The sequence below is a fragment of the Desarmillaria tabescens genome (assembly GCF_030435595.1).
Source record: "Desarmillaria tabescens strain CCBAS 213 chromosome Unknown EV420scaffold_5, whole genome shotgun sequence".
In the NCBI taxonomy this organism is placed as follows: Eukaryota; Fungi; Basidiomycota; class Agaricomycetes; order Agaricales; family Physalacriaceae; genus Desarmillaria; species Desarmillaria tabescens.
In genome coordinates this window covers 780,131-800,671 of record NW_026848304.1, presented here as the reverse complement: position 1 = coordinate 800,671, position 20,541 = coordinate 780,131, and the positions used below count along the sequence as shown (strand labels likewise).

Genomic DNA, 20,541 nt, shown 5'->3' with positions numbered 1-20,541 from the left:
TGGCCGCTGGGTCCGAATCATGACTGCGACTTCATGCTGCCACGTGGTCATCGTCATGCAAATAACGTCATCGTCAGGCCATGAGCCTGCTTCGGCCTGCAGCGGATACTCTGCTCTTTCTCCTGTACTCCCATCTTCTCCCCCACTGCCTCGTTGTGTTCTCTCCAATACATGAAGCTGAACAGGTTGGTCTGTAAATACTGTAGATCGCGTCTCTTTAACTGTCTTGACAGTCCTGTACCACAATCACTGCCTAAAGAATGCGCCAAGGCCGCCAGCATATGTTCGTTTGTCTTTAGCCTGAGCAAAGCACTGTTGTAACAAACTTTCTACAGTCAAGTCTTTTGTGGACAGCGGAAATGATGGGCTTGATGGTGTCATTCCCCGCCGTGTCCTCGAGAACGCCAAAGGATTTGCTATCTTCACCATCTTCAAAGCCGGGTTTCTTTTTAGCGCACGGGCAGGCAGCGGAATTGTCATTGCAAGGCTGGATGACGGATGTATGCGCTAAGACACCTTGGCTACATCATCACTTATCTTAGTGTCTTTATAGCATGGTCGTGTCCCAGTGCCATAGGCACGGCCGGCGTTGGTTTTGGCGGTCAAGCAGGAGCTGAGATGACCGATTTCCTTATCGTTTTGAATTCACGATCGGTAAATAGCCAAGCTTGTCAGCACTCTTCGTGACTAATGTACGTTTTCAAGGCTCTTGTGAGTCTAATTGGTGTGTGCTGAAAAGTACAGAATATTTGACTATGCGATAGAAAACGTTTATGGCAGCAGGGTCCTTAACGCTTGGTGGTAACATGAGGTTTGTTATAGATTCTCTCGGAAATTCATCTTGATCTTTACTACTTTACAATGCAGTCTTGCTGTTGGACCTCTTGGAAGGAATGGTGAAGCTGGTAGGATCTCTGTTATCATCTCTAGTCTACCTATTCAACCCATCCATTGATCCAGTTGGCTCATTGAACACCAGCGGAAAGGTTGCGGCTATGTACAGCTATTCCAAAACGCGAGGCCTATTTGGTGGTCTCTCTGTTGAAGGTGAGAAATCTCGCAAATGTTAAACAGCGACTCTCCTAATGCAATAGCTTGCAAGGCTCGATAATCGTCGAGCGACAAGATGCCAACGTACAGGCTTATAATAATCCTAATGTCACCGCCAAGCTTTTACTCAGTGGTGCCATCTCCCATCCACCATGGACAGCTCCGTTGATTCAGACATTGGAAGCATGTACAGGTCTTCCAGGAAACAGACAATGGATTGAGGACGGAGGACAATCATCTGCTTATGCCTTCGGTGGAGTGGGCAGTGTGGGATCACAAACCCCTTCTTATTTGAAGAAGAAAAAGAGAGCCGACAAGACCATGTTTCCTCCTGAATCCTGGGGTCAAGAGACGACATCTGGGTCCTATTTTACAGAGTCCGATCCACCGAGTAACCGATACAACTCAAGCAGCTTTTCTTCGATGCCAAATGATACTTGGCAAAGCAGCGGCGGCGATAGATCCGTGACTACCAGTTTTCCCACCCACTTTGAGTCGGACTTCGTGCCGGAGGACTCAAAGAGGCCGACTCACCGAATGAGTCAGTCACTACCATATGCGCCCAAGACGCCGGCCACAAACGATTGGTTCGACTCTCTAGATGAACCGAAGTACTCTACATCGCCCGGTGGCATGCACCATGGCAGGTCCATGAGCTTAGCCTCACCGGCGAGTTCGAAGCCTTTATCTAGAACATCATATGACTCGTCGACATCAGTCTTCATATCACCGAAACCTGAGCTGAGCAAACCCTTGTTGGAAGGAGTCGCTCGTGCAATTGCTCTGTATAATTTTAACGCCGTTGAAGTGAGCATCTCAGCACTTACATCCTAATCAGGTAACTGACATTATGTGCACTTTTCTAGTCTGGGGATTTATCGTTTAACAAAGGTGATGTAATTGTAATTCTGCAAAAGAGTAATAGTTCAGATGATTGGTACGCTTGCTTTATTGCATTTGTTCGACCTTCTAACATGTCGACAGGTGGACAGGAAAGATCGGTGATCGGAAGGGTATATTCCCCGCGAACTTCGTCGAAGTTGTATAACACACTATGGGAATGAATGAATGATCTGACTGGTGACATGTATCCAATATCTCTGTATCTACGCTACAAGATAAATAATGGTTAATAGAGCTGTATCATATAGCTTCAGCAACAAGACAAAATGAGCAGACAATAAATCATCAATATTCCATCGCCTCCGACGACTCGTCAATCTCGTGAGTACGTTGTCCATGGTGCCACTCTATTACGCGAGGGTGTGCAAGGACCCTCAAAGCAAAGAATGTCAGGACTCGTGGCATGCGCGGACACTGGGAGTGGACTCACTTTGAGGGGTCGAAGTTGAGAACCTGTAGATGTTCCATCGTTGTCGCTCTTGACAGGGCTACGTACGCTGTGTACATGGTCAGTGGTGGTGAAACCCGTCAATGCCATACGACATACCTTGACCCTTCTCAAAAATACGCTTGAGGTCAACTCTGACACGTTCGATGGTCTGACCCTGCGACTTGTGGACGCTCAGAGCCCAAGCTAGGATCAACGGTACCTGACGCCAAGAATTAATCGATGGTGAATTCTTTTCAAGATTGGCCTTCTCACTTGATCCCTCTTTGCTTCGACGTCTCCATTAGAGTTCTCCACGGTGAACTCCTGAGGGATGCACAAGATCCGCCTTCCATTGGTGAAACGTACAACAGGCCATACTTGCTGTACGGGGAGCTTGTCAAGACGGGCAGCCCGTTCTTCATCCGTCTCGTCCTTGCGCTCCACTTCTCCAATTTCGGTATCTTCGGAAGTGAGGGCTTCATGTTGTGTCTCAAAATCTACCACGGTTCCGACAGAACCGTTGACTAGATGCCCTTGTTCAAGATTCTAGGTTTGTTAATTCAAAGTCAACTAAGACAACTACAGAACTACACCTACCTTGATCAGCATAACTTGGGCGCCAACCTGTAAATGAAAACGATGGATGGAAGGCCTGTTTCTGGAGGGCTGACAATTTACCTTCAATTGTATCTGCTTCGGTGCAACAAGACGTTCGAGAAGTCGATCCATCTGCTGCAGCGAGACGACTTTACCGTCGACATCGACGCCGGGGCGATCCCGAGATTCGTATGTATGTGAACAGCCATTGAGGTTTTTCAAGCGAGCAGAGTTCGCTCCATCCACTTCGCCTCTTAAGGCAAACCTAGAAAATAAAACATCAGGCAAAATGTGGTAAAGGACAAGACCAGAATAGCTACAGCTCTGTAGGCTCTATTCCGTCATCGTAAATCACACGTCGAGTGAGGCCACGGAAAATTTCTATAGATGCTTCACTGAGCTGCCCAAAGCGCATATCATTGAGGATATCCACGAAAGCTAAAGAAATTTAGGGTTGGGTCATCACTTCTTTACAGAGAGCCGCACCTTGGTCTTTTTGTCGGAACACGCGAGTCAGAGTCACTGGGGGTCCCACACAGTTCTTCCAGCTCCCTGAATCAAATGCGAACGTCACCGGCATTATTTTTCCGTCCCTACGATCCGGAACTGGAGGTAATTGACAGAAGTCTCCAGAGAGTACGAGCTGTACAAAATAAATATTAAATTTATAACCCCGAACGGCTCGCGTAGAGACGTACTTGTATGCCACCAAAAGGTACATGTGGGGCATTACGAACGCGACGGCCAATGTATTCCTGATGGAAAGTTAGACAGAGGCATGGGAACTGAGGAAATCACCAACAAGTTTATCGAATAGTTTGCCATCAAGCATCGAAACTAGATATCCAGATGAATTGCATATTTGCCGATAAAAAAGACTAGCGTACTTTCGTCGATAATGAGGGTATCTGTATCGCGCCAGCGTTTCAAAGTAGACTTGAAGATCTTTTGGAATATAAATTTGTCGGCATACTTCTTGGCTTCATCTTGACCAAGCCCGATACCAGCCCAGGAATGCAGTGTCGTCCCGCCTATGTTGACAGACGCAATTCCAGTACTGGCAGTTATAGCTGTTACATGGCCGGGCTTCTCGCGGAGGGCCTTGATGATCTCACGAAGGAGAACAGATTTTCCGGTACCTGTGGGGTCACGGTTCATCTTCCTGTGCAAGTATGTTGTGTGAATCCTAACCTGCGGAACCTGTGAAGAATACACTCCGGCCTTCTTTGACCAAGTTCAGTACATGCTGTTGCTCCGGCGACAGACAAATAGTCGAAGGGCCATCGGAGCTGGAAGGCACTGCCTTCGGTTCGGAAGGAGCTTTGGAGGACCTGTCGGAGAACGGTCCCTCCAGGAGCTGAATCTCGAGATCCGAATCATCGTCAAAACTGGGCTCAGCATTGGGCCGCTTTCGCTTAGGTGCAGGTTTCTTTGTAGACGAAGATGGCTTCGGGTTCTCTATTATTTGAACGTTAGAATCAGAGTCAGAGTCGATGTATATGATCTCAGGTTTAGCCGGCCGTGTTTTGGAACCCGACTGGGACGACGATGCTCTTAGAAAAGGCGCTGCTCAAAGTCAATATGCTCGTTCGTTGCAGAAAAGATGACAACATACCAATATATTCCTCGGCCAGCGCCTTGGTAGGAAAGCTTTTGTGTTTCGCGTTTGGATATTTGTTCACCTGTAGTGGCACACTTGGCGACTAATAAAGAACGCGATGTTGTTCCACTCACATTTTTGTCGCACTGGAGACATGTTTCAGTCAGAAAGATAATAGTGCGATAGAAAGACACTCACCTCATCCCAAGACGTATAGATCTTTGGACCCTCTCTACCGACCCTAACTGCCCAGAACCTGGGTTTCACAACCATCGCTATCCAAGTTGAAGGTGGTTGTCCTAGACTGACGCAAGAAGCTCTAGGAATTCAGGAGGACTACGATGAAAGCTGGCAAGAACAAGTGCGACTGGTAAGAAATCAGGTTTGGTTGAAAGCGGCCAAACTTTGAAAGACGTTTTAGTTGCTCGACCACGTGATGCTCGTATGCGTCCGACGCGTTAGCTTCATTTGATACTAGCGGTCGTTGGTCGATGACTATCATACCTTGCTTAAGCGGTGTTCATCCCCATCCCAAATTTGTAGAATCCAATTTATGTGAGGCACACTTTGAAAATAATCATACACCGCCATAATCATACATACATGCCTTTAAGAGAATCCTGCTAGTTACCTGAACTGATTACATTTAAGCACGAACTTTCTTCGCCTCACCTCTTTCAACGTCCACAATTTTCCGCTTAGGCTTTGTACTCTTAAGGTTGTCATTTCCTACTCAGTGCCAGTGATCAGTGGATATGTGTACAGTGTGAGGGACGAAATACACAGACATACCTGCAGGGCACGGCGGGGTAGTCGCATTATCTGTTGCAATGTTGAAGCGCACGTATGGCTCAGTCCCACTATTCAACACATGGTGTCTAATATTATGGTCGGTACATCTCCATACAAATTGTTTATATCCACCCCATCATCGAGATTTGAGGTTTTCAAGTAGATCTGCCAACGTTGGAAGTGGCAATAAAGCGCAAAAGATATAGATGATATGCCGAGTTTGTCTTTCTAATGCAGATGGAAGATAAGCACAAACATCATTGAGGTTTTTGAGGGCAGTAGCTATGTCCAATCTTGCCATTACCGGTAGATCTAGAGGATTTAATATGTTGGCAATTTGATATCCGTTGTGAAAAGACATTTGATGCGTGATGGAAAGGGTGAAATTGTCAGCGACAAGGATTTTGATTACGTGTGGAGAATGATGTCATATCACGGGAAGACCATGGCTTGTGTAAGCGAAGATTTTAGACCTAGAGAGACCTTGACAAGCAAGGTAACTCGCGAAATTCGAAACTATGAACAAACATGTGTATCAAGGTCAACCATCCGTTTAGCACGGTTTCTTGTAACTGACCGACGTTCGTCACTCGATCAGGACCTCTGGGATATGTGAACTAAGAACTAATACGGCTACAAATTTGTTACATATACGATGAATGAACATGTCAGATATCAAAACATTACTATCCACACAAAGAATACCGAAAGAAGACCCAGCCCAGTTGAATACATCTGAAACCATAGCGAAACCATCATATTGCCGGAGCATCACTCGATCCTGGGTCGTCTGATGAGGTACCCGCGCTGGTTTGTATTGATTTCACAGATTTCGGGTGCCCAGGTGAGGACGGTGACGATTCAAGTTCATCGGCTGACTCGTCTGTTACATAGATGGTCGATGTAACGGAGGGTGAAGACGGTACGGCGACGTTTACTTCTTCCGTATAGGTGGTGCTGTCTGACCGCTGAGGCATCGGAGGGGTCTCTAGCCGGTCCTTGGTTGGTGATGCCTGCCCTGCTCGTAGAGATGGGTGGATACTACTAGTTGGACGAGGTGGTAGCGGGGGAGTGAAATCTGCCGTTGGTGAGAGAGACGACGGGGGTGCAAATTTAGTCAGCTTGGATCCATAAGAATATTGAGGTGTGAGTTCTCCTAGCGGCGTCGGAGGTAACGGAGGGGAGTGGTGTGTGCCCTGCTCATCGAACAGAACACCAGCATTTGTAATCAAATCCTCCATCAGAGAATCCTAGGAAGTAGAATAAGGATCTAATCCTAGCCATATGACACAGTATGATTTCACCTTCCAGGTTTGAACGGTCAACAGATCGACACCTTTGGGGATCTCGTCTTCGCCAAAAATCACGCTCCCGAAGACTATGGCTACGTTCTTTGCATCCATCTTGTTCTTATCACTCATTGCTACAATTCGGGCCAGATGTTCCACTATGGCTTTAAGAGTAGCTTGATGTACTACAGGCAAACGGCGCATTTTCGACCTGAGCAACATGAAATTATTGGATTGATGTTCGGCTTTTGATGGAAATCAAGACACAAGCTGTCAGCTGAAGATGACAACAGACCTAATTCTTCTGAATGGTGGATACGGTCTTGAAGGGAAAACCGAAAGAGAGGCTCAGGAAGTTCACGGAGATATAGCTATAGACACAGATTTCAGGCCAATACAACATTATGCTTCGAACAACACTGACCTTGAGTAGGGATGCAACAGCGTAGATGTCATGATGCTGTTTGAATTCGAACGCAGATTCATCCTTCTCAATATCTCGTTGCAGCTGACAGAAAACATCAAACAATTAGTGTTTCACGCTTGTGAATCACGCACCGATTGGACAACAGCATGCCGACCAGAAACCTGGAAAGATATTGATCAACATCCCGAGAAATGTCTTGATACTTACTCGGTAGATCCCTTCAGCTTCCGACCCTCTGGAATCAATTTCTGCAACGCACATCTTGACTATCTTGGGAATGTCTCCATCCGGCAAATTTTTCGAAGTCGCATAGCCGACCAAACTGAAACCAAAAATCAGATCCTTGCATTCTCCAACAAGGCCGTGCTGATATAAGACGGGTTCGGGTATTGCCGAGGCTAATGAACGTGGAATATAAGCCGTGACCCGCGCAACGTCCTTCTCCGGCGAAATCCTGTCTACAGCTGAACGTGCATGGGTCGACAGCTGAGTTTGAGTAGTGGTCGTTGCTCTGAAAGATAGTCAGCTCGCATGTATAACACAGAAATTCTCGGAACTAACATCATATTATCAGTGTACTTCTCAAGGGCCTTCTTCACTGCAGCTGACGACTCTTCAACAAATGTCGAAAGGCTCTGAGAGTACATGAAGATCAGAAAACTAAACCCGAAATAATGCGACCGCACTTTATATCCACTTTCCAGTGTCTTTGTGCGTCGTAGTCGAAGTGTCTCCAACCAATGGACACCCTTTCGATACTCTTTGTCTATATCGCCTAGTCAGATGCCAACCTGTGATTTTCGTAAGGAAACAGACCAGCTTCATCAAGCTCCCTCTTTGTTCGGACAACTCGAAGTGCATGGTTTTCTTTACCGCCAAGTGAATCCTTGACAGTGCCGCTCTTGTCTAGAAAGCCGATCAGAGTATTCAGTTGTCGTTTGCCTAGAAGGGGTCAAGAGATGTCGCAACAATGGAAGAGAGACTCCAGCATACCTTGATGGGCCAAATCCGAAAAAGCGGTGCCGGAAGACGGAGAACGATTACGTCCAGGCGCACTACCTGATGGCCGACGGTCGATAGCTCTCAGAGGTTGAGGTGAGGTGACGGTCGGACGCGCTGTTCCCAAATGATTGGGTTTCGCTGATGTATTGGTATGATGGGGATCGGAAGGTGGAGACTGGGGAGAAGTTGGCGGCGACAAGACCGCTTTCTTAGACTCCTGGGTAGGATGTCACGCAAACAGCCACTATCGAAGTATATGAGCGCACCTCGACTTCGGCAAATTTCTTGATATATTTTGTCTTAAGTTTGGGTAAAGTCACTTCAGCGTATTCATTATAGGCTGATCCGGATTCCTTGAGATCTTCCTTGATCCGCTTCCTTGTACGTTCTTGTGTTTCCTAAGCAATGCGAATGATGAGAGTGTAATAGAAATTATGAAGCACTAACTTTGACAACGGTCAAGGGATTGAGAACATCGACAGTCAAGGTGGATAGGAAAGCTTGCCGAGCTTGGGCCTCTAGGAAAAGGAGTTCGCCATGAGATGGTCGGGAATCGCGGCATAGTAGGACTGCGTACCTCTCTCAACGTTATCCCTAATTTCGGCCCAGGCAGCCCTCGAGTTGCTGAGATCTGTCCGGTCATCAAGAAAGGAGTCAATACTTTTTATTTTCCGATGAAGCTTCAGGAGAGAATCAACGCTATAGCAGTCGGACCATAAGCAAACGTCGTGACGACTTTGCCAATTGAGCTCACTATGACTCTTCAATACGTTTTCTGAGGAGCAATGAGGCAAATAGGATGCGAAGGTACGGAACAAACTTACCGTTCATTGAAAAAGCTGAGATATGAATCCGTCAAGAAGCGAAGGTGGGCATCGAAGAGCGGGATAGGGCCATGAGCAGGTAGATGGGTATCCGACGCTGACGGCCTTCGACGAAGGCAAAGAAGAATCCATGGGATAGACTGCAGTCATGGGTGCGGTAGTTGTGCAACATTAACGAAGACCTCTGCCACTCCCGCCACGTAGATCACGTGCCACGCGAAATTGAAATTGATCTCGGAGGCTAATACTATTTCAAGTTTTGTTCGTGCAGTCTGCATCTCATGGGGCCTGTAGTCACACGAAGACATCGGTTTGATCCTGAATACAACCCTACAGGACGCGGAGCTCCAATAAATGATGCAAAGATTCTGATTTCGTTGATTGCGAGGCTTCCGGACCCACTGTCAAGGTCATTGCGCGTGTACTGGATTCGGAACTCGTCTTAACATTATTACATTATTAACTGCTCTGTAGTTGTCATGCTACTCAGGCGCATATATTCATTACTATGAAATGGTGGAATAGTACACGGTGGTAGGTTTTCTTGGGTGGCGATGCTTATCTACATCACCCCCTGAGTACAGATCTGTTCCACATGCTTACATTCATTCAGTGACTCTTACCTGGTACCCTCACTTTTTCGCTCCCGAATCCCTCCATACAAAATCACCATTTCCTCTACTGTGTCTCCACCGTGTTAGCCATGCCTTGGCATCCCGACGTCTTCGCGGCCGATGTTGCTTCGAGTTCCCAGGTAACCCTGAACAAGTTCGATCTTTGGACATTGGTGTTGCGCGGAGCAAGTCCTGCGGCGGCGTAAGTTTCACGATTCAATTATTTGCCCTGCAATTGACCGTACACAGTATTTACACCGACAATCTGATACTACCCACCTACGTCGCCGCCGCGTCAGCTGCGCTTCTCATACTTCATATTCTGCTCATATGGAAGCCGGTGAAACGCTTCATTTTGCGATTGCGGAAGAAAAAGACATCTCCCAACAATACTCTAGATCCCCAGCCAACGAACCAATCTCTTGGCCTCCTCGCCGAAGTCAGAGAACATGTCGCTTTACATGGCGGGCCCACCATATTTTTCTACATGATATTCAGACTTCTTGCTTCTCTAGCTCTATTGAGCCTTTCTGCTACGTCTCTGGTGCTGGATGAACGAGGCAGGTCCCATGAAAATCTCGGTCTCTATGGAAAATGGGGCAAAAAACACAAGGGCAAGAAAGAACACTCGCGCGCTTTCATGAACGAGGAATGGTTAGAAGCTTCTTTATGCTTGACATTCGTTTGTACAATTATCCTCCGCGCCCTGGATACGTTCTCACATCACCATTTGTACAGTTATACACATCATTCCTTGCTCTCGTTGCAGTAACGTCAAAACCAAGGTGTAGCCGAGTTGTCGCAAGACATTTCAATGTCGTGCTTCTTGTAACCTTCGGAGTCTACTTTTATCGCGACCTCTTTCCTTTATTGACGTATACTTTGTCAATGCAAGATCCAAAAAGCTGTATCTTGTGGGCAAAGATCGCCCTTCTTGGTGTCACCGCTGTTCTTGTACCGCTCGTCATCCCCCGTGCATACATCCCTGTCGATGCTAAGGTATTCCACTATGGCCTGTTTTATTCAGGCGTAATTCCAGTACTGAATGGTAGTACCAGAATCCAATGCCGCTACCAAGCCCGGAACAAACAGCTCCTCTAATATCGTTGATGCTCCACAGCTACCTCGATCCGTTGGTCTTGAAGGCGTATCGGATTCCTCATCTACCATTTGATCAGCTTCCACCCCTTTCCGATTACGACACCTCTCAAGTCCTGAAAGCTCGAAGTTTCCCGGTTTGTACCCTTTCCTTTCTCTAATCTTTCCGTTTTTTAATATCATAGCATACAGCATCTAGATGTATTCTCCGGAGCTAAAAAACGCCACATCTTCTTCGGTTTGATGCGTGTGTTCCGGTGGGATTATACCGTCTTGGCTCTTATGATTTTGGTCCACGTTTGTGGTACATTTGCCGGTCCCATTGGTATCAACAGATTACTTCAGTAGGTTACTGTTCACTATGTGCTCATCCATTAACTCGTGTATCTTACAGCTACATTGAACACCGAGATGACGGAGAGGCTTTTGTCCGTCCCATTGTCTGGATATTATGGTTATTCTTTGGGCCAGTGATTGCCTCAATTGCCATTCAGTGGTATATTTTTATCGCAGTAAGCCAGCCTTGACATTTTTCTGTACTTGCATTTCAACACACCTTCAGACGAGGATCATGGTACGAGCCGAGGCCATCATGACCCAACTGGTATTTGAGCATTCGCTTCGTATCCGCGTGAAGGCTTCGACGGCAGATAGTCCTGGCAAAAGCACTGCCCCCACCCTTGATGATAAGTCCATCTCAGAAGACGCACCCTCTACGGAGTCGAGCGAGAGCGCCACCCTACATGGAACTCCTGATGTTGTTTCTACCGACTCTAGAGACGAAAATTTCGATGCTAACACAGCAAATCAAGCACCCTCTTCATCGAACGAAGGAGCACAGGAGGCTACATCAGGGCAAGACGCTCCGGCAGCGCAGTCAGATACAAACAACCTAGTGGGCAAGATCAATAACTTGGTTACGACAGACTTGGGAAACATTATAGACGCGCGAGATTTCCTTCTTATCGGTGTCTATGTGCCTGTGCAGATCACGCTTTGCATCTGCTTCCTCTATATAGTCTTAGGCTGGAGGCATGAATCTTTCCTTGTGCTTTGTATCGTACTAACGGAACCTTTTTCAGTGCATTTGTTGGCTTGGCATTCATCGTAGTCATGCTCCCAATTCCTGGTTTTGTCGCCAAGTTTACTCAAATTGTCCAAGAGCAACGTCTGAAGAAAACAGATGGGAGAGTGCAAACGGTCACCGAAAGTAATGTTGTCACTGTCTGTTGGTGTCTGTCTGTCTCAAACATTTCCATTAGCCATGAACGTGCTTCGCATGATCAAACTCTTTGGATGGGAGAAGAAAATGGATGACAAGATCGCTGAGAAGCGAGATGAAGAGCTGATTTGGATCAAAAGGCGTAAGATGTTGGATCTGCTGAACGGGACCATCAAGTACTGCCCGTTCCCTTTCTCTATATTTTGCCCTGATGTTCTTTCCTTCCAAGCTTCGTGATACCAGTTATCACAATGATCCTCACGTTCGCTTTCTAGTGAGTGGCACTTTGTCTTGGCATAATGCTTATCTGACTAGTATGTAGTGTTCGTACTTTCTTCGTTCGTCTATCTTCAAGCCGGAAACTCACGTAGCGCAGACTGTCATTATGAAACAGAAGCTGACCGCCTCGAAAGTATTCTCCAGCATGTCAGTATTTGACATGTTGAGAGATCAGCTTCACATGGTTTTCAATTCCATCACAGACACCATTACCGGTAAAGTTTCCCTTGACCGTATGACGGACTTCCTTCGGAATGTGCGTTCTATTGTCACGGGTAAGTTCTCTGTTATTGACCATTTTGTAGACGGAACTTCTCGATTCCTTCACGGAGAAAGATGCTGCCATAAATTTGCTTGCTGCAGACAATCATGACGTAGACTCCTCGCAAATTGGCTTCCGGAATGCCTCATTTGTCTGGTCTAACGATGTCGATGGGTCCCTCACGCCGTCGAAGAGGAAGTTCATGCTCAAGATCGAAGATGATCTGATATTCCAACGTGGTCGCATAAATCTGGTTGTCGGACCTACGGGTTCAGGAAAGACGTCGTTGCTTATGGCTTTATTGGGTTCGTGGTGCCCACTCAGCTGTTTCATCTTGCTGATCCATTTCTAGGCGAGATGCACTTTATTCCAGCTTCACCTGATGCATGGTTCAACCTTCCCCGGGATGGAGGCGTTGCATACGCTGCACAAGAATCGTGGGTTCAAAATGAGACTATCAAAGTAGGTGTCTTCAGCTACCTGGCTACTCAAGCTAAGAGCTCTTGGCAAAGGCCAACATTCTCTTTGGATCACCCTATGACGAAGCAAGATACAAGAAAGTCATCTATCAGTGCGGGCTTGAACGGGACATTTCTCTGTTCGAGGCAGGCGATCAAGCAGAGGTGGGCGAGAAAGGCTTGACTCTAAGTGGAGGTCAAAAAGCCCGTGTCACTCTTGCGCGCGCCATTTACTCTCAGGCACAAATCATATTGTTGGACGATGTTCTGGCGGCTCTCGAGTAAGCTTGTCATGCATCGTTACCAGAGCAGTGTCACTGATTATCACCAGTGTCCATACTGCCAAATGGATAGTAGACAAGTGCTTCACGGGTGATTTAATGAAAGGCCGAACGATCATACTAGTGGTAAGCAAATTCTCTAGACTATCTATCAGTCATTAACTACTCGTCAGACCCACAATGTTGCCATGGCCCGCCCGATAGCCAATTTTGTTGTTTCCATCAAAAACGGCAGAATTGCAAGTCAAGGGTCTATAAGCGACGCCCTGGTACACGATGCATTGCTAGTAGACGAAACAGATCAAGCTCAGAAAGCAATGGACAAAGTAGAAGAAGAGATAGATTCTCAGCTTCCCCCCGAAGAAAAGAAGTCCGACGGAAAATTAATAGTTGCCGAGGAAATTGAAGAGGGACATATTGGTCTACCTGCGCGTATGTTCTTCTCATCATCATATCTTCACTTCAAAGGAGTTAATGTGTATGACGGTAGTTAAATTCTTCTTTTCCTCTCTTGGCGGCGGCCATGTCTGGCTTTTCTTCGCGTCTTTCATTGGTGGACTCGCTATCACAGAGATATTGAACACGGTACAGACCTGGTGGTTGGGACATTGGGCCTCACAATACAACGATCGTGAAATGTATCAAGTCCCTGTATTTTTGTCAGTGTTCCGATTCTCAGGAGGCCTTGCTTCGTAACTGATGTGCAACTTTTTAGCTACATAAGCATCTACAGTCGGTGGAGTCCTCGATGGCGAGAGAAATAATACTTATCGAAGTGTTTAGGTTCTTTTACTCTCGTCGCAGCATCAGTTTATGCTGCTGCATTCATGTTCTTTGTCATCGCTTCCCTACGAGCATCTAAAACAATTCACAGGCAGCTCATTCAGTCGGTTTTAGGAACAACCTTAAGGTGGCCACTTTTCTTCATCTAATTCTCGCTGCTCAGATCGAGTACTTAGGTGGCTGGACACAACTCCTACTTCGCGAGTCATCACTAGGTGCACTCAAGATATCAGAGCACGTAAGTCTTTTCTTTGTGTTTCTTCCCATGAATAATTATATGTCCAGTTGACGGGCCAATTACAATGTGGTTTATGTATGTGGTGGAGATATCGGTGACCATGGTCGTCAAATTTGTGGCCGTTGTCATTGTGACTCCACTTTTCTTATTCCCGTCAGTAATTGTTGCGCTCGCTGGGGCTTGGTGCGGTCAGATGTACATCAAGGCGCAACTATCAGTCAAGCGTGAGATGTCGAACGCCAAGTCGCCGGTTCTCTCGCAGTATGTATACATGAAATACTTTCTGTTTTCTATACTGACGATACGGACAGTTTTGGTGCAGCAATAGCTGGGTTAAGTAAGTGTAGTAGGACACTGTCAAACCCAAGTCAAGCTAAATTGCATACAGCATCTATACGAGCATATGGAGTTCAAGAAGCTTTCGCACAGGAATCTTTGTCTCGAATCAACCGTTATACGCGAACTGCACGAACATTCTACAACCTCAATCGCTGGGTATGCATTCGGATTGACGCGCTCGGAGGTCTTTTTGCAGCGGCCCTTGCACTATATCTAGTGTATTTCCAGGACCGCACTGCTTCAACCACTGGTTTCTCTTTGAACATGGCTAGTAAGCACCCCCTACTCTCTGACACGATATAATATAAATCATGTCCGTCATCAAGTCGGTTTCAGTGGCTTGATCCTTTGGTGGGTAAGGACACTGAACGAATTTGAAGTTCAAGGTACATTCCAAGGCAGCTAATATATCACTCTGAGTGTCTTTAATGGGTTTCATAGGGAACAGGTCAATATTTCTCTCACTGTCTCATCCTTAGTTCCTAACACCGCTTGGTCGTTAGTTTGGAACGAATCCAAGGTTATGTGAATATAGAGCAAGAGCCCAAGTCCACTGCAGGAGGTGCCCCTCCTGCTTACTGGCCGACGTCCGGAGAACTAGTTGTTGAAAATCTAACAGCTAGGTATTCTCCAGACGGTCCCGCAGTGCTCCATAATATCTCGTTTACCATCAATTCTGGTGAAAGGATCGGTGTTGGTAAGAAAGATTTCTCTTTGTTCCCAGACGAAGTGTCTTGAATCCCTGTTTAGTCGGTAGGACAGGAAGCGGGAAGAGCTCCTTGACTTTATCGCTCCTTAGATGCATCTATACCGACGGGAACATCTATTATGATGGGTTACCTACCTCATCAGTCAATCTTGATGCATTGCGTTCGAGCATAACTATTATTCCGCAAATGGTTAGTGCGCGTTTCATAGTAACATCTATATAACTGAAAACATGTAGCCCGAGCTTTTAAGCGGAACGCTAAGACAGAATTTGGATCCTTTCGATCAATACGATGATGCGACTTTGAACGACGCCCTGAAAGCATCGGGTTTGTTCTCGCTGCAGGACGACGACCACGGGGGTGCGCTAAACCTTGACAGCAATATTTCAAGCGGCGGTAGTAACCTCTCTGTCGGACAACGCCAAATCATTGCTCTTGCGCGGGCAATCGTCCGGGGCAGCAAGCTCCTGATTCTTGATGAAGGTGGGGCAATGCCTCTTATCCAAGGTCCATCGTTCTCAGCTGTTATCTACAGCAACATCTGCCATAGATTACAAAACAGATACTGTGATCCAGTCTTCCCTTAGGAACGAGCTCAAGGGTGATGTTACACTAATCACTGTTGCCCATCGACTTCAAACAATCATGGATGCTGACAGAATTGTACGTATCGATGTCACTGCCCTCATACATCTACTTGTGCTGATTGGTTACACCTTTGCAGCTCGTCCTCGATGCTGGTAACATTGTAAGCCACCTTCTCGTGACTTAGGCCCAGTTCAGTATGCTGATGTTCTGAAGGTCGAATACGACAGCCCCTCTGCATTATTGAAGGAGAATGGGCGTCTACGAGCAATGGTAAATGAGTCGAACGACAGAGAAACGCTGTATGCCATGGCAGAAGGCAAAAAGAGTACGCTTTGAATGCCGTTCTGTACGAGTACCTATACTTCATAAGGAATTGAAAATAGAGTGTATATAGATAGACAAAGCAGTACACGAGCATTATACAATGCCAAGTCGTCATGAAAACAGCGGGGAGTTATCAACCAAGCTTCAGCCGCGGCAACAAGTATTTCGAACGAGATTTTCATCTTCTATAAACTTCGACAGCTTCACGACTGCGAGGAGGATATTCCCTGCGAGGAGGTGGCCCAGGAGGTGTAGCCGGATAGTTACCGTCAGGTCCAGGAGCATACTCGTAGGCACCAGAAGAGCGGCCAGCGGGACTTTCAGAACGACGCCTGTAACAACATTAAGAAGAGTCAAAGACAATATAGGGTGCATCCGTGCCTAAATCTAGTCTCAGGTGTTGCACCTCGAGGATAATCAGCAAACCGAGGCGGCGTGACAGGGCGACCGCGGTAATCCGGATAGTCACTGAAATATGTTGTTGGAACCAGGCCGACAAGACATGGGACGGGGTAGCTCACCGAGGCATCCGATCAAAGTCTTCTCGATACCTAGGAGGAGTTCTGGGACGTCCACTTGGAGGGGGAGGATAGGAATACCGCTCCGCCTTTTTGTCATAGCGATCGTAGCCATAGGCAGGCGGAGGAATGGGTCCACGGTAAGCAGCCTCGGGAGGATAGCGGCCCCTGTCAAGATAGCGGTCGCGCTCCATCATTGGGGGAGGGCGTCTGTAGTCGTCATACCGACTAGGTGGAGGTGGATATTCACGATAGTCCCTGACAGGAGATGGGGGTCGCCTGTAGTCACGCGCAGGAGGCGGGTAGTCATAGCGCGCGTCGCGAGGAATAGGCGGAGCATGATCACGCTGAATACGTTCAATCAAGGGGGGCTCATTGGGGCGACGAGGCGGAGGGCTACAACGTTATCAGTGTGAAAAGGACGCAGGCTGTAGACTATCACTTACGGTCCCGCAATGGGGCATTCTCTTAATTGGCAATGCATCAGATACGGTCTCCACACAATCGACGGAAAGCTCACCTCGCCCAATGACCCATCTGCCCACACCTGAAACAAGCTCCGGGATCACTTGAGTATTTTGCCGTCCTACCGCCGCCATGAGACAGCTCGACGCGAATCTTGTTGCCCATGAAGTAGCCCTCGTTGTATTTTGCAACGCTTTCTTCGGCTGCCTCACGGTTGTCAAATTCCTGCATTGATTGAGTGAGAGACGTGCCATATTGGGAGAAACCATCATACCACGAAACCATAGCCAATTCTGCAGAAAATTACCGTCAGATAAGAACGTGATGACCGAGATAAACGCGTACTTGAGCTCTATGTTAACTATGTTACCGATTTTCCCGAAACATCCTTGCAAATCCTCTTGACGCGTATTTTCGGGAAGACCTCCGATATAGACTTTGTTCGGCTACACAGCAGAAAGTAAACACCCAGTAGAGATATAGTGGAGGAAAAGTGCAGAGGGGGGAACGTTGTCGAGCCCCGAGAAGGATAAGCCAAGAGCCTGCAATGAGAGTCAAGTAAAGCCAACTCAAGGTCACCCATTGAGCAAAGGAGAGACGCCAAGCTGCCAAACCAAACAAGGGGCCCTTTTCTTCTCATGTCTTCCTTCTTTTTGGACTCTAACAAAGACGCACTGAAGCAATAGACAAGAAAGACCTAAGCACCTTCACTTGCTTTTCGCGAAACATAGGGTCGCCCTTTATGCTAGAACCGGAGACGACGGGGTCTGTGCTGGAACCCCGCTTGTAGTCTGCAGCCTCCGGTCCCTGGCCAGGGTGATGATCACTGGGGAGAAGAGATCCACCGTTAGGTTCATCGCCGACTCTGGTAGACACCAATGTCTTATCGTCGGCAACACGCCAGTTTGCCTGAGCTTCGTCCACGACGGGAGAGGCCATGATGGTAGGAGACAAGAAATTTTTACCGCTTCCGAGGCGAGACAGGAGACTTGCGGCGGCGGAGTTTGAATTTGTGGGTCCGTGCGCGCCACCAACACATTGTATGTCGGGCTCCTTTCTCACGGCACGAATGAAGCAATTATGCGTTATATGACTTAAACATTTGGTATACAGTCCGTTGTAGAATGCGCTACGGTATCAAGTCCAGAAGTCGTCCAAAAGCCATACTTTTTTCTTCAAAGGAGAGTCCAAACACCGCTGACAACCCCAATGGCAACGGCACCAAAGACACCAAAGACAACGTTGCGGTCGGCAACAAATTCAACCGCACCATTCGAGCCACTACCACTGGAGCCCGAAGATCCGGACCTACCAGTGGAGGAAGAGGAACTGCCTCCATTGCTGCCGGCAAGAGTAGCAGGAGAAGAAGGAACGAAGGTAGCAGAAGGGTTAGACACGCATGAGGTTGCTGCGCTTGTTGCCACAGCGTTCGATGCACCGCTGTTGACAGTACCATTTCCAGAGAAACTGCAGGCCTGCGCGTCTTTGTTGTTGCGCTCGTAATATTCGCTCATGACGTACGACAGTTTAATCGCTGCAAAACAATGAATCAGAGCTGCGCAAAGCGGAAAAGCTGTGGGTCTTACTGGGATCACAGCCGGAAAGACGTCCGTATGTTCCATTCGCACCACTGCCACCAATGTCGTCGCAAGACCCGCCCGAAGAGCCCAAGAGACTGCATGCTGTGTTGATCAATTCACCCACAACAGCGGTGTAGTTCGAAGTAGCCGGTGTGAACTGGCAATCAAGTGATCGATACAAGCAATTGCATGCATCCTCGTTGGGCGTGGGAGGCAAGGTGCTTGAAGCGGCAAAGGTATCATTCGTCGTCGGACACGCCGGGTAGGTAGTGGTAGCAGACGACTGTGAAGGGCTGTTGGGAGGGCTGATCTGGCCGTATTCTGTCTTCAGGCGAGCAAAATCATCCCCGGTGGTGACACTGCTTCCATCGGAAGAGATGTTCACCATGCCGAATTGGCCTTGGACACTCGTAGCAGGGAAATAGGAAAAGGCAATTCCTCCAGACCAGACGTCCGACATCTCGGAGCTGAACAAGGCCTGAGTTTCCGTCCATAAACGTGGCCCGCCGGTTATGCAGCCGAATTCACTGAAATATGCCACGACGTTGTATCCTGAATAATCCGCCTCGATATTGGCATAAGAAGCTTCAAAAGTGGAATTTCCACACCACGCACTTGGGCAAGGCCATCAGTAAATTGTTAGGGTCCAAAAGACTTTAACATACTATTCATTCAGACCGTAAATGTCGATGGCCGTCGCACCCGAGTTGTCGCCTGAGGGGTCACAAGAGAAAAAGTTTGCAAGAGGAAGGCGGAAACTCGTGTCACCGTCGATGGATGAATAACCGACCAGGGCGGACGATGACTTGGATTGCCTACGGATTTGTTAACAAATGGAATATGAGAACAAGAATAACGAGCGCTTACAGGTAAGCTTTGATGTCGCGAGCCGCAGCTTTTACATAAGGGGCTACTGCTGTACCATTTGCTATGACGACCTCATTGCCAACATTGTAAGCGAGGATGTTGTCGTACTGATCAAACACATCAATGGTCCTGAGGTATTGGTCCAAGATGTTGGTCGACCAAGAGGGGGAGGTACGGTCAATAGAACCATTCGAAGGGAGCGCGAGATCAATTCTGAAGAGGAACATGCATGAATAATAGGATGATGAACAAAGAGCAATCAACTCACATCGTGTATATGCCGGCGTCGCTGAACGTCTTCATGCAGGCATCGTGGTTGAGACTGGAATTGACGCTGTACACGCGAATGGTATTCACGCCGAGCTGCTGAAGATAGGGCAAGTCACGACTGCACGCAGCACCGGAGCTGAGGGGATCAATGAAGGTCGAGGGCTCTCCGAAAGCATTGTCAGTGCTCGCGACGACGGTGCCTAAATCGCCCTTGTCGTTATGTGGTGGTGATAATCAAGCAGACATAGTGCTTACCCTGTTCTTGGTATGCTATACCCTTGATGTAGAACCTGGTACCTCCCTCTTCATAAAGGTATCTGCCAGACCTAGTGATTTTCGAAATTGCATAAACCGAGCCGACGAAAGAGGAAGCGATGGCAAAAAGCGCAGTCAGTGTGCCTGTTTTGTTCAACATGACGACGTATCAACGCCGGAGAAACGCGTAGAACAAGAAGGAGGAGAAAGGAGGGAAAGGGTAGTGTGAGAGAGGCAGTGAGTCTGGAAAACGCCGTTCTTATAGTTCAGTCCCCGCCTGAAACTCGGCTGACATGCTCCTGAAACTTTTGCTCCGCGTTAAAGTCCTATCGGTGTCATGAGGCCTACGCCTGCTATATAGTAGCAACGGAGAACACAATGGATATAGCCTGCCTAGCTCAATCGGATAGAGCGTCAGACTCTTACTGATAATAGGCGGATCTGAAGGCTGCGAGTTCGACCCTCGCGGTGGGCTA

The 20,541-nt window shown here is 47.6% G+C and overlaps 5 protein-coding genes and 1 non-coding gene across 6 annotated transcripts; 3 read left to right on the top strand and 3 right to left on the bottom strand.

The window, feature by feature from the left end:
* Positions 1-171: 171 nt before the first annotated feature.
* On the top strand, positions 172-2,098 carry EV420DRAFT_1637384 (uncharacterized protein; the record flags this gene model as incomplete). The annotated part of the gene is made up of 11 exons (XM_060476699.1): positions 172-185; positions 234-283; positions 336-500; positions 554-654; positions 706-711; positions 765-811; positions 868-905; positions 961-1,047; positions 1,103-1,857; positions 1,917-1,987; positions 2,035-2,098. The coding sequence occupies 11 exons, from the start codon at positions 172-174 to the stop codon at positions 2,096-2,098; spliced, it is 1,398 nt and encodes a 465-aa protein (XP_060336281.1).
* Positions 2,099-5,786: 3,688 nt separating this feature from the next.
* EV420DRAFT_1744392 (uncharacterized protein) lies at positions 5,787-9,222 on the bottom strand (the record flags this gene model as incomplete). Its single annotated transcript, XM_060480100.1, has 16 exons — positions 5,787-6,622; positions 6,677-6,906; positions 6,957-7,032; positions 7,086-7,169; positions 7,220-7,249; positions 7,296-7,599; positions 7,650-7,723; positions 7,775-7,854; positions 7,905-8,030; positions 8,082-8,307; positions 8,357-8,488; positions 8,538-8,608; positions 8,668-8,789; positions 8,845-8,865; positions 8,915-9,054; positions 9,097-9,222. The coding sequence occupies 16 exons, from the start codon at positions 9,220-9,222 to the stop codon at positions 6,128-6,130; spliced, it is 2,337 nt and encodes a 778-aa protein (XP_060336280.1). The 3' UTR covers positions 5,787-6,127.
* Positions 9,223-9,617: 395 nt separating this feature from the next.
* On the top strand, positions 9,618-16,122 carry EV420DRAFT_1637381 (uncharacterized protein; the record flags this gene model as incomplete). The annotated part of the gene is made up of 32 exons (XM_060476698.1): positions 9,618-9,730; positions 9,778-10,210; positions 10,267-10,527; positions 10,587-10,763; positions 10,819-10,970; positions 11,021-11,138; positions 11,189-11,681; positions 11,738-11,836; positions 11,889-12,024; positions 12,078-12,122; positions 12,171-12,186; positions 12,243-12,383; positions 12,433-12,694; positions 12,742-12,851; positions 12,902-13,128; positions 13,179-13,254; positions 13,302-13,560; positions 13,619-13,787; positions 13,844-13,860; positions 13,912-14,038; positions 14,088-14,149; positions 14,197-14,410; positions 14,461-14,486; positions 14,538-14,759; positions 14,815-14,874; positions 14,930-14,936; positions 14,992-15,185; positions 15,239-15,387; positions 15,435-15,681; positions 15,734-15,861; positions 15,923-15,946; positions 16,000-16,122. 32 exons carry the CDS (start codon positions 9,618-9,620, stop codon positions 16,120-16,122), a joined length of 4,887 nt encoding a protein of 1,628 aa, XP_060336279.1.
* Positions 15,906-18,096, bottom strand: EV420DRAFT_947156 (uncharacterized protein). Its single transcript, XM_060484095.1, has 8 exons — positions 17,769-18,096; positions 17,439-17,539; positions 17,368-17,386; positions 17,149-17,318; positions 17,075-17,095; positions 16,632-17,024; positions 16,492-16,578; positions 15,906-16,442 (listed from the first exon to the last, which is right to left on the bottom strand). Exons 1-8 carry the CDS (start codon positions 18,030-18,032, stop codon positions 16,289-16,291), a joined length of 1,209 nt encoding a protein of 402 aa, XP_060336278.1. The 5' UTR covers positions 18,033-18,096; the 3' UTR covers positions 15,906-16,288.
* A 54-nt stretch (positions 18,097-18,150) lies between these two features.
* Positions 18,151-20,309, bottom strand: EV420DRAFT_1327462 (1,3-beta-glucanosyltransferase). Its single transcript, XM_060468770.1, has 6 exons — positions 20,066-20,309; positions 19,809-20,010; positions 19,541-19,753; positions 19,339-19,488; positions 18,680-19,287; positions 18,151-18,627 (listed from the first exon to the last, which is right to left on the bottom strand). The coding sequence occupies exons 1-6, from the start codon at positions 20,223-20,225 to the stop codon at positions 18,269-18,271; spliced, it is 1,692 nt and encodes a 563-aa protein (XP_060336277.1). The 5' UTR covers positions 20,226-20,309; the 3' UTR covers positions 18,151-18,268.
* Positions 20,310-20,452: 143 nt separating this feature from the next.
* Positions 20,453-20,540, top strand: EV420DRAFT_t70. Its single transcript has one exon. It is a non-coding gene; the product is annotated as a tRNA-Lys (tRNA).
* Position 20,541: the final 1 nt, after the last annotated feature.

Bases quoted from the DNA above. Each gene is read 5' to 3' on its own strand.
- EV420DRAFT_947156 (XM_060484095.1), bottom strand. From the start codon at position 18,032: ATGGCCTCTCCCGTCGTGGACGAAGCTCAGGCAAACTGGCGTGTTGCC. The intron at 17,540-17,768 runs GTGCGTCTTTGT...TCTGCTGTGTAG, and splicing joins CTTTCTTGTCTATTGCTTCA to CCGAACAAAGTCTATATCGG. The intron at 17,025-17,074 runs GTAAGTGATAGT...ATAACGTTGTAG, and splicing joins GAATGCCCCATTGCGGGACC to CCCTCCGCCTCGTCGCCCCA.
- EV420DRAFT_1327462 (XM_060468770.1), bottom strand. From the start codon at position 20,225: ATGTTGAACAAAACAGGCACACTGACTGCGCTTTTTGCCATCGCTTCC. The intron at 20,011-20,065 runs GTAAGCACTATG...AGGGCGATTTAG, and splicing joins TATAGCATACCAAGAACAGG to GCACCGTCGTCGCGAGCACT. The intron at 18,628-18,679 runs GTAAGACCCACA...ATTGTTTTGCAG, and splicing joins TCTTTCCGGCTGTGATCCCA to CGATTAAACTGTCGTACGTC.